Source organism: Colias philodice, chromosome 2 (assembly GCF_061535455.1).
Source record: "Colias philodice isolate Cphi_HAF_F1 chromosome 2, ilColPhil1 Martin Lab GWU primary, whole genome shotgun sequence".
Taxonomy (NCBI): Eukaryota; Metazoa; Arthropoda; class Insecta; order Lepidoptera; family Pieridae; genus Colias; species Colias philodice.
This window is the reverse complement of record NC_143087.1, coordinates 8,190,847-8,204,017: the sequence shown is the minus strand read 5'-3', so window position 1 is coordinate 8,204,017 and position 13,171 is coordinate 8,190,847. Positions and strand designations below refer to the sequence as shown.

At 34.6% G+C, this 13,171-nt stretch overlaps 1 protein-coding gene across 1 annotated transcript; it reads right to left on the bottom strand.

Moving 5' to 3' along the window:
• Positions 1 to 5,137: 5,137 nt before the first annotated feature.
• Positions 5,138 to 13,140, bottom strand: LOC149490638 (alpha-tocopherol transfer protein-like). The gene is made up of 8 exons (XM_089707262.1): positions 12,665 to 13,140; positions 12,430 to 12,573; positions 12,025 to 12,184; positions 11,483 to 11,609; positions 6,786 to 6,917; positions 6,453 to 6,563; positions 5,979 to 6,081; positions 5,138 to 5,406 (listed from the first exon to the last, which is right to left on the bottom strand). The coding sequence occupies exons 2-8, from the start codon at positions 12,563 to 12,565 to the stop codon at positions 5,261 to 5,263; spliced, it is 915 nt and encodes a 304-aa protein (XP_089563388.1). The 5' UTR covers positions 12,566 to 12,573; positions 12,665 to 13,140; the 3' UTR covers positions 5,138 to 5,260.
• Between the last annotated feature and the right edge of the window lie 31 nt (positions 13,141 to 13,171).

Sequence of the window (13,171 nt, the reverse complement as noted above, 5' to 3'; positions counted from 1 at the left end):
ATCAATTCTTATTTCATCCTGGACAGTTGTCGCTAACATTGGAAAATAAGTTAAAGGACCTTGTTAATTGCTATATTATTTAAATGATTATTTACTGCTAATTTTATATTAGCACTAAGGTGTATTCTTGCTCGAAGCAGAATACATAAATGTGGCCACTACTCCTCGCAGGGGTTAGCCAGGTCAAATCCACCCTCGCAAGGTGTCTCTTAAGCATTTTTTGGCAGGCCCTACTTATTTCTAGTTACAAACATCCCTCGCGCAGCTGTCGCTCGCAGGGAAATGGTGCAAATATATATCGGCCCTCGCGGGGTTTTGATTACAACCGTCCCTCACGGAAAAGATTGTGCAAATATATATCAGCCCTCGCGGGGCTTTGATCACAACCGTCCCTCACGGAGAAATGGTGCAAATATATATCAGCCCTCGCGGGGCTTTGATTACAACAGTACCTCACGGAGACATGGTGCAAATATATATCAGCCCTCGCGGGGCTTTGATTACAACAGTACCTCACGGAGACATGGTGCAAATATATATCAGCCCTCGCGGGGCTTTGATTACAACAGTACCTCACGGAGACATGGTGCAAATATATATCAGCCCTCGCGGGGCTTTGATAGCAACCGTCTCCACGGGGAATATATCAGCCCTCGCGGGGCTTTGATGGCGATTGGTGCAAATATACAAAGGATTGATCATTAAAATGATCATAGATATTTGCTTTCGTCAACGAGGACCAACGAAAGAAGTTTTGGATATGACAGTATCGGATCTTCACTCTTCTAAGGTAGGTAGAAAAAGGTTTTGAAATCCACTTCACAGTGGGTAGTATAGTAATATGACCTAATAAATACAATAAAGGTTAGAGACGTTAAATAATGGGCGCATGAAATTGATACTTCGTATCCTAAAAGTTTACGCTTCAGGAATCAGGAAACCACCATTGGTTTACCAATTATGGAAATTGGAATTGAACAAATCGTATTTACCAATGCAAAGCCTATTCACAACAAAGGAAGGCGAGTGAGAGAGGATCATAGCTCAAATATCATCTCGCAGATGATTTGTGGCGGTGGTTTCGAGGATTGTCACCAAGCCTTGTGTCAACGGTATGTTTGGTATCGTAATTCAATGGCACTAGCCGACCAATTTTCATGTAAAAACATCGGAAGAGATATTTTAATCGCAAAGCGATTGAATGTAACAAATGACGATTGATTACCTCTCATAGGCCTATTTTAGTTGCCCGGTCTTGTAGGCAATTTATTTGACTCGTTTTTTCAACCCATTTAAACCTCATTATTGCACCCATGAGATTTTTCTTCAGGGCTCAAACAATAAATCGCTGAGGGATTAGGATAATCGTTTGTTAGACAAGTTTCTTGTCATCCCACCAGGATTATTATATTGTATAATAAAGTTATATACAACTATAAACGTTAAACGTTTAAGTACTCAACGAATGCTGAGAATACTGACTGTTGAGTTACATAGGATAGAGGATAAATAACGGAAAGTCAATCTTTCCAAACAAAAGCCTCTTATTATTAGATATTACTTGGAACCCCTACCCTTAACGAGAAAGCTCTGCCAAATGACTTCTCATTTCTTTGCTTTGAGGGGGGGGGGGGCAATAAATAAAATGCAGTACAGACTATACGGCTTTTAAAATATAAGTCTGGTAAGCGAACTAAACTTTGCTGGTTTAGTTCTTGCTATATCGCTATCCGTGCCTGCTTCTCGTGTTTACGGGTGAATTAAGTTTATCAATCAATAGTCATAAATGCAATGCTATAGAGAGGATATACTGCATTTAAAACATGACAAAGTCTGGTAAGCGAACTAAACTTTGTTAGTTTAGTTCTTGCTATATCGCTGTCCGTGGCTGCCTCGCGTGTTTACGGATGAATAAAGTAATGTGCTGTCTTCGCATCCACAGCTAACTGCCCTATACTGTCATAATCTTAACACAGATTCATTTGACATAGCTCCCCACGAGCTCAGTTCTTCATTTTTGCACTCGCACAACTGTGGACAACACAAGACCAATGCCTCCATTGGTAGCAGTTACAATCAAGGGCTAGCAAGGTAGGCTAGCCATATTACGGATGTTGGAACAACCGACTATATTTAGGGCAATTTTCTTTGTCCAGTGTAACGTTTAGACTGTCGTAGCATTCCTACGGAACAAAGATGGGATCAGATCTGCATCCTTAATGAAGTTAATCGAAAGGAGATACTTTCAGACGACGATAGTATTCAAAATCTACCATATTCCTGAACATAATAATGCATAGTTAAGCTTATCTCTCTTGCCATTATCCTGCAGCAGAATTCCTTGGCGATAATTTTGTTCTCGTTAGAACGAGCGAGGGTTGTTACGATAATATGAGAAATCCTGTCAGTTAGAGACCTGAACGGCGCGATAGAGTACCGCTATTTCAGTAGTAGTAGCACCTAGAAGGGTGAAGGTATTCTGGAAAGCGGAACTGAAGGCCCGGTCAGCAGCACCAGCCACCTAATAGACAGTGTTCAGTGCCGCACCACTATAATCTGCAAAATGACTCTGACGGTATGAAAATGTGGAGTACATTTTCAAAATATCAAATGATATAGTTGGAATAAAAACCCTATTTGCCTCCGTCTACCCAAAAGTCATACGGAGTAGCTAGTAGTAGTTGTTTGTTTTAGAATAAGTACCTATAGTTAAAATCCTTTGTTACTGACTGGATAAAGGCTCTTTTCCTATCTGACGTTCATATAGCTGTTGACTGCCTAGTGTTATGTACAAACACTCTTATTATAAATAAGTCACGTTATGTAGTCCCGAGGCTTTCGGTATATAAGTTCTGATGTAAATCATAATTATATCTTAATACCGAATTGATTAGAAGTAACGTACTTGGCTGTAGTAATTGCAGTTTTGGGACACAGATAAGCTCCTTATCATTTTAGTCTCTTGAGTTCAGTATATTTGTTTTCAGTACAGAGTTTATGACCTATCAGTTTTAAATAAATAATTCATGCATTGTACTGAAAGTACTAGCCATGTTTAGATTATGATCGGTGGCGTTGGCTCTAAACATTAATAGATATCGCACGGTTTGGTTGGATGTTAAAAATCTGTATTATAATTAAAACCGTTTACCTGTTTTGATATTTTATTGCCTTATTCAAGGGGTGACCTTTTTAAATTTATTTCTGACCCCAAAAGTAAGGACCAAGGCCTCTTCTTGTCTGCTTGTAGCAGGTTGGGTTAAAACTGTGTGAGTTGAGACAGGTGGTAATTTTATGTTAAGATGATTCAATTGTGCTTCTGCAGAGTTCTAATTGAATAAATAAAGGTTTGAGTTTGAGGTATTTTTGCCTCGTCGGGATCAGCTTTTGCTTAATTTTGAAAGTAACATCTAAATGCTTAATTGAAAGTCGTTACTGGCGCTTTCGCAGATTTACGCTAAAGATAGTGGAAATTGTAGTAACTTTAACTTTTCAAGCCCAAAAGGTTAACTAAGGTACACTTGAACCAATCTCATAAGTTCTAATACTTTTAATCATTATGATTAACTTTTTGGTTCTTATTTGATTAACTTTTCATCTGGGATTGTTAATATATTATAAAATATAAAAATTTGTGTGATTTATTGGTAGGTATACTATCTGCACACCTTACTCTTTCAAATAAAGAAATAAGTAATTACTTATGTTTATAAATTTATAAAGAATAGAAAAAAATCGATCACGAGGCGGGACACGAACCCGCATCCTTCGCGCCATTCCGGGGCGGATGCCTGACCAACTCAGCCACTCGTGACCCGCCCGAGCTATCGAATTTATTCTATTCTTTCAGTTTTATGTGTCTGAAGGGACACACCGCGCGCCATCTATTGAGATGATTAACAACCATTTCAACCAATATGAAGCACTTTTCAGTGAATACAATATTGTAACGATGGAACACGACCTTTTTTGTTGAATTTATATTTTTGGTTTTATGGCATTCAAATGCTTTATAAATATAAATTTATAAAGAATAGAAAAAAAAACGATCACGAGGCGGGATCGATTTTTTTTCTATTCTTTATAAATTTATATTTATAAAGCATTTGAATGCCATAAAACCAAAAATATAAATTCAATTACTTATGTTTTCAAATTCACATTGGCGTCCATATATTCTACACCAGGTGGGTAACAAACGGGTCTCAATAAGTAAGCTTCAAATTACGGTCAAGTGTTTAATAGCTGTGTTTTACCTGAAAATAAAACACATATTAAATACTTACCTATATTTGAAGCTTACACTTAACGTCCACCTGTTGTGGATTTCGACTCAATGAAAAACATCCAGCGCCCGCACATTATCGAGCGCCCCGCCACCTGGTGGAGAGGTGTGCGAGAGAGATAGCATATATACAACGGAAAGAGAGGGAAAAATAGGCGGAAAAAGCTAGGTGCCTTCTCAATAAGTAAGCTTCAAATATAGGTAAGTATTTAATATGTGTTTTATTTTCAGGTAAAACACAGCTATTAATAGAAATAGATAATACATTTTCCTCGGAGACAACGAGTAATCTGAATTACCAACCGTAAGCCAACGACAAAAGTTTTAATTTGGCTCTAACACATTTTTTCCTATGTAATTGAAATAAAAATATATTTATAAACTTATTATATTTCGTGATTTACACTTACCTTTACCTTGGTTATGATTGATGTCGCCACAAAACGAATAATAAGGTACGAAATAATTGGCATTTTATGTACCTACATAAGAATTTTGTTATATTCCTAATGATGTTCCTTTGCTAGGTGTGGTCCAGCATCAACATCAGAATATAAAACTTCATATTATAATAGTTTTTAGTATCATGAATAAATCTGTGGTGTTCAATGTTCATACCTATATGTAGGTAACTAGCTATGCCCCGCGTTTTTACCCGCATTGTTCCGCTTCTCTTGGTCTTAGCGTAATGTTAATATATTATAGTCTGCCTTCCTCGATAAATGAACTATCTAACAGTGAAATTATTTTTCAAACCGTCGTTCCTGAGACTAGCTCGGTCAAGTAAACTAACAAACTCTTTGCTTTATAATACATATTAGTATAGAGGGTGGAGAAATAAAGCAATTTAAGTGCATCATATAATTTATTTCAAATACAAACGATTGTTATAAATACTGTCTACACATACACTAATTAATAAGTTGATCAACAAATTGTGCAGTTGTTTAAAGTCCCTAATTAAAAAACTTTATTCTAATCGATGTCCAGAGTTCTAAAGGAACCCGTATCGGAGAGATCAGCGCCAATTGGTTTCCCTTGTCGCTTGTGTTCATCTGTCCCATACTTTAATTCCTCCTCCATCCACGGTCTGTACTCTTGCATTTTCTTTACCCAATATTCTGAAAGAAACAAACCATATAGTTTTCTGTGGGCATTTATAATATTTACTTCATTTTATTGTGATTGAAATATATTCAATGAAATGAATATAATGAGCTTTAATCATTTTTTTACATAGGTAAGTAATTAATTGTCCCGCCAAAAGGACAATTTTTGTTCGTTGGCATTGAGATAAATTATAGCTTCGTAACCCATTAAATATTCCGTCTAAAAATGTCGTTTGTTTGAGAAAATGTTTAGTGCAAATGCTAAAATTCGTATTTTGTATCATTTTTTTTTTAATTTAATAATAGGTACCTTACGAATGGAAAGTCATCTCTAATTTCATACATATAGCTGATGGTATCATATAAATATATAGGTAAACTAGCGGTCCGCCCCGGCTTCGCCCGTGGTACATATGAAAAATAGATGTTGGCCGATTCTCAGACTTACCCGATATGCACAGAAAATTTCATGAGGATCGGTCCACCCGTTTCGGAGGAGTATGCAGACTAACATTGTGACACGAGAATTTTATATATAAGATATTTAATATAGTATGATAATATTCGAACACAAATGTACCTACCAATTATTTCCGCTACAGTACCACCAGTGCCTCCGTACTCTACAGGGATAGACTCTTTAGGGAACACATCTAATAACTCTTCGTGATTTTTATGTATCTTCAACTGAAATTACACACAAGAGCATTCAATAATGTCAAAAAGGATATTCAATACCTTTTTACATACACATTTATACTAATAAGGAATACGACTGACTATTTATAGAACAACCACTGTTTCAGATATTTATTTTTAATCAAAATCAATCAATTGTTAAAGTTTTTTTGTACTATCATTTTACTTCAAGATTCTCATTACCTTTTTTAGAGGAAATCTGAAACTATTCTATGCTTACAAAGATCTCAATAATAGAGCTCGTCTAAATGGTAACGTTAACTTATTATTCGGAAAATAACAAAACCTAGTTATTTTTTTCTTATAACTAATATTACAATCAGTGAGGGCTAGAAAGTTCAATAAACAATAATAAGTACCCTCTCCTTGGCCTTTTCGCTTAAGAATCCAGATACGAGTTTAAAAACAATCTCTACACCGGCGGGAACATTGATGTGATGGCTGCCTTTGAGACGAAGAGGAAGTGAATCCTGAAAATGTACACACATTAGCTGAATATCAACATGAGTGCCTACTGCCTACGTATACGTTACAACAACACCATATATTGATAGTAAATTTAGTCGCAAGAGTATAATATTATGAACAAAAACCCTAAGATTTCTTAAGCATATCATATTTACCTTGCTAGGTACATCTTAAACTGTTTAAACGCATGAAAAATTAACATTCATAATATTTTATAGACCTACTTGAGAGACTGCTACAAGTTTCCGCAGCAAACTAGGATTAACAAGAGCCAAGTGACTAGTATTATTGCCGTCGTAGTCAACTATTATCTTTGTTCCCACAATAGATGCTGTATCGTCTTCTATTACCAGAATCTGAAATATATATATGTACGAAAAGTATAAATAAATTTATATATGTATATGTTACGGCTAAAGGTAGGTGAGAACATAAACTTAAGATTAGCCGGCTAAACTTAGGTTTATTTTCGACGAGGTGTTAATGTTAGTTTGTTCTATCTTTAGCCGGCTAAACTTAAGTGTAACCGCAGGCCCGTGGCTAAAAATGTCGGGGTGGGTAGATTTGGTTACTATAATACATGTAAGGAACAGGGCGAGTGTTTTCTGGCACTTCGCCGGCTGCTGCCGCAGCACGCTCGCTGCGCTCGCTCGGCTCGTGCGGGTCTTAAGAGTTCTAACCTAACCTAACCTAGCCACCAGCTTTCTGCCCTGAGTCGGGGTGGGTAGATTTGGTTACTATAATACATGTAAGGAACAGGGCGAGTGTTTTCTGGCACTGTGCGGGCCCCTCAAGCCCTCCACCGGCCCGGCGCTAACCAAATCTACCCACCCCGACATTTTTAGCCACGGGCCTGCGGTTACACTTAAGTTTAGCCGGCTAAAGATAGAACAAACTAACATTAACACCTCGTCGAAAATAAACCTAAGTTTAGCCGGCTAATCTTAAGTTTATGTTCTCACCTACCTTTAGCCGTGACATATATATAATAAGTGCTCAGAAAATGCGTTAAAATGCAGATTAAGTTCGGGTAATCGCTTTCGTCTAAGTGTTTATTCACATATTTAATTAAAAATGTAATTTATATATCTAGCAATTACTTATAAATAATATTCTGTGAGTATGTGTTGTGTTAAATAATTACAGGTCTGCATACTTATAACAGAAATAAGAATTTTCCATAAAATTTATTACCTACGTTGTAGATATTATACAATTAAGTAACTATATATTTTTCTAGCGTATAATAATAAAACTAGGTATTTATTCTGCATGTTGCGAGACATGAATACTTTAATTTTTATTACACATGTAATTAAAATTAAAGTATCTAGGTATATGTCTACGAATTACATTAATTTAATATGTTATTATTTAATAAAAGTAAAATAACACCACAGGTCAAGTTGATAAGATATGAAAAAGCATTGAGACTGACTGGAGTCAAAGAAAGTATACGAATTATTTATTGTTGATGAAATTTCTCTTGAGATAATTTGTATTCGTAAAATACATAATTACAGCGCAATTAATTTAATTAAAAACCTACGAGCTTATAACACAATACCTACTAATGAAAATGAGAACAATAATTTTTTGTGAAAAACTTAATTCAAAAGAATCAACAAAAGAGCAAGATTGTTTTGGTACGATCGCTTTCTGCCATTCACCAAGGACATAATTAAAATCTGTTTATTTTTTAAGTTGTTTGTTCTTAGTCTGAATTTTTATTATATTGTCACGTAAATATAGAGTAAATATTTACGTGACAAGTTAAGGTTAACAATTAACAACGAGATACTTACACCTTTTAAATAGGGTGATTATAGTTCATCCATTACAAAATTAAGACAATAAGGATGTATGTTATTGTATGTACATATTATATCCTAATACATGTATGTTATTGTCTTAATTTTGTAATATAACAATCCTTGATTTAAATGGAAAAAAACTAACATCCTCATTCAGCTAAGGCCTAAGACTAAGACAAATATGGTTTTTTATCACTCTTAATATCCCACGCAAATATATCGAGATGACTCATACACATAAAAACAGTAGAATTTATAAATCTTACTATCGGTAATCATTCACTCATTAGACCAGACTCTCAGTGGAGTTTCGTTTGCAAAAATAGCAGACCTAAATCTGACTTCTGATATATATTGTATAGATCCCAGACATCCTATAGACAGATGTTGCCAACCAGTTTTGTGGTCCCCCTCTCCCCACCCCGGTAATTAAATATGGCATACAAAGAAAAAAATAAAAATTTCCAAAACATGCCGTGTGGGGTATCAAATGAAAGTGATTATTGAGTAGATCACGAATATATATCATACTATAACATTTCTTACACTTTCTCTAAGATTGTTTAGAAAATTTACGAAAATGCTCCATTTTTGAGTTAACTTTAAACCACTATAGATTGAAAACTCATGAATATATATTGTAAATTATTATTTTAAATAATTAACAATAGTCCATTGTTTACGATTCAATAGTTCGTACAGTGAAATAGTTACATGGGGGAGTGGGGGGAGCATTCAAAGATGGCGAGTATATTTTCAAGTTTATGCCAGAAATAAAGGCCCAATACAAAAATATCGGTGTCAAAGCTTAGAATAATTATCTCTGCAATATGGCAAAACGTTCTTGAATCAGCCTCTGTGTGATTAGATTTCAAATCGGTAACTTCAGTGAAAGTTGCTCCTTGCAATTTAAAACATTTTGTGGGGTCATCAAATCCACCACATACATATAGCTCACTTATTACAAACTATTGAATCGTAAACAATGGACTATTGTTAATTATTTAAAATAATAATTTAAAAAATATATTCATGAGTTTTCAATCTGTAGTGGTTTAAAGTTAACTCAAAAATGGAGCATTTTCGTAAATTTTCTAAAAAATCTTAGAGAAAGTATAAGAAATGTTATAGTATGCTATATATTCGTGATCTACTCAATAAGCTCTTTCATTTGATACCCCACACGGCATGTTTTGGAAATTTTTATTTTTTTCTTTGTACTTATGCCATATTTAATTACCGGGGTGGGGGGAGGGGGACCACAAAACTGGTTGGCAGCATCTGTCTATAGGATGTCTGGGATCTATACAATATATATCAGAAGTCAGATTTAGGTCCGCTATTTTTGCAAACGAACATCTCCTTGGAGCCTGCTCTATATATAGATAATCTGAACTTATTACTTCCAGGCAATAAATGCATCTACAGACGCTCCGATTTGGTTGGTGCCAACCATCCGACCACGACCAAATCGGAAAGTGTAGAGAGCGGTCGGTCCGACATAATTATTATTAATATTGGTTTGTCGTGGTCGGATGCGCCAGCAATACCGACCAAACCAACTTCCTATCCGATCCAACCAAATTGGAACGTTTGGAAGCTTTGTTCCGACCAAATCGGCTCATTCCATAGGCTAGCCGCACACACAAAATAATATTGACAATAAAGTACGTATTGTCAATATTATTGTGTGTGTGCGGCCTGTATTGCGGTATTGTTCAATATTATTGTGGATTATCCAGAAATTCAGATTTTGTCACGTCAATATCGGGGGGAGGCAGGGGTATTGACAATAATATTGACGTGTGCGGGCGCACGGCAATATTTTAGTTGAGAAAAAGATTTCAAGGCAGGCGGACGTTCGTGTTTTTTGTTCAAAATGGAGGACGAAAACAGTATCCAAAGCGAAAATAATGTTAATATTTTTGGTGATAGCAGTCTCACGGAAAAACACTATTTGTCAGTGTTTATTAAAACATGGGAAACTTATCCAGAATTATGGAATACATCCTGCAAATCATATCGCGAAAAATAATGCGCTTGATAAGTTGCTCGATATTTATAAATAAATCAAACCAAATAAGAAAAGAGAGAAGAGAAGACGTAAAGAAGAAAATTAATTCTTATACGAACAAATTTTCGGAAAGAATTAAAGATTTAATTCAATTGAATTTTGAATGAATTAATTTATAATTAATTTAATTTAATTAATTAAATTATTGTTTAATTTAATTAATTAAATTAAATTAAATTATTAATTTTTTTCTCATCCAGTCCTTAATCCATCGTTTCTTTCTTGATTGCTTTTTTTAGATAGTAAAATTAATGCAATAATCAATGCAACGATTTTTTTCTTTCTATTCATTAGGTATGTTATACGTGCGCACGTAATCTAGCTGCGGAACGACTGAGTCAGATTTTACCATGAAAAATTGCCAATAATATTGCGTAGTGCGCGGGGACCATATATTGATGAAGATTTTTGACAATCTTGCATTGACAATATTATTTTGTGTGTGCGGCTAGCCATAGAGTAATAGAGGTAATTGGCTCATTCACATTTGCAACGCCGCCGGTGTAGGACGTCAACATGAACGCCGAGGGAGTTACGGTCACCGAACGTGACATATTAATAAAATTACTGGAACTATATAAAGACTTTCCCTGTTTGTGGGGCTTAAGTAACAAAGATTACGCAAATAGAGATGCCAGAAATCAAGTGTATTTTATTATGTTAGAAGTATTAAAAAAATTGACAGTGCGGCTACATTAAAAACCTTAAAAAATAAGTTATAAGAGCCGCATATGACTGTAATTTTCTCTATTTCTATAGTAGAATTTAGCCCATTCTCTTCGTACTATGGTCAACTGACATATTACTCTATGGTCAACTGACAGTTGGAAGGCCAACCGTCGGACAATCTGTAGCAATGTTGGAATGGTTGCCATGTCGGTTCCAATATGGTTGGCACCAACCAAATCGGAGCGTCTGTAGATGCTATTAATCTAATCATTTTATTCGTAGAAATGGCGTCTAAATGATAACTGCTAACATTTCTACTTCATACGTATTTCAGCTTATAACTGAAAGAGAACTTATTACGTACCTGAACTAAATAATGTAGAATACACATAATATCAGCTACATTGTATTTGTTGACGTCAAATCGGCCAGACCGAATCATAATAGCCCGAGGATGAAGGTCATCAGACTTTGGTAGTATTAAACATGTCCTGAGAATTTCAATAATAAAAAAAATTGGATAAAACTCCTACTTCATAATATCTAATGTGATAGAAAATTCATGTTCTTATTCATTTAAATAACTATGTGTAATTAAAAAAATGTTACTTAATGATGTTATAAACAGTGGGCTGGTAATATTTATTTTAATCGATGCTTAATGATCTCTTTATCTTATTTCATTTCCTTTTCCACTAATGATTGATTTATTACCTACATAGATATTATTTGTAAACTTTGTATCAATGACATTAACCTCGAAGTATAAGGTCTTCTTCGAACCGTACACCATGTAGATGAAAACCAACTCTACGTTAAATATCGACTCTACCATTAAGTTTATCCTTTCAAACCATTTTATTATAATTAATTATATCCTTACGTGCACATAATTTTCAAACATACCCAAGTCTTAAAAACTCTATAAAATCAGGCTCTGTAGGTTTTAACCGTAAAGTAATATCAGCCGCAGTTGTTCGGAGCGTGTAATACAAATCTAATTTTGATTTGGCTCTCTCTAAGCTGAATTTACATCCTCGAAGCAACGCGACGAGCCATTGGTCATCTGGAAAAGTGAAAATTGAAATTATGAGCCTAATTAGAACACATTTTATCTAACAACAATAAAAGTTTGTTATCACACGATATCTACGAACAATGAATTATTATCGCACGTTATACACCGGCTTGGTAATTATTTTTAATTTACAAAGGTGAAATACCTTAAATACATATGTTGAAACATTAAAAAAATAAATCTCTTAACAAAACAAGTAGATACTAGATAGGTAGGTACTAATAAAAAATCACCTGTTCTAGCCTTTAAGTGAGGCTGCTTGGCGATCCATTCTTTCAAATGTTGGATATCACTGGGAGTCCGTTTAGGATTTTCATTTAATTCATTTTTAGCTATTTCAGCCAACGCTGGACTTAATTCTCGAACCATTGTAGATCCTTAAACATGTTAATTAAGAAGAAATAATAACCTAACAATTAAAGATCACAATAATATAATACTAATAACTAATTCACTAAAAAGACTTACCTCTCTATTTATACAATAAAGTAAAACCGCGATCGACACCAGACTCGTGACAATCACATAAAATAAATTATAAAAACTGCAATTGACACTGTTAAATTCACTTTATTTCGTCGAACATACTTAGATCACGGTTCAATATAAACTGATAAAACCCGAACTTATCACGTTAATAAATTGCATCTATATAATACCTTGTTTTAATTTGTAATGGGAAAGTTGGAAACTTCAGTATTGGTTGTCAATGGTACCTTTGGTACTAACTAGGTGTTATCAGAACCTTATCAGTACCGTCGTTCAACTATACGACGGCGCATTTTAACACCTATATACGAGTTTAGATTATATTATTTATGTTTCAATACTACACCATAAAGTAATAAACGCGTCCACGTATGTCAAAATGGATATTCATTATGACAATTTATTTATCTAATTGAAATACCTAATAAGGAAAAATTCGAACTATTTAATGAGTTTCAAGCCATTTAAATTCTAATGTGATACTTT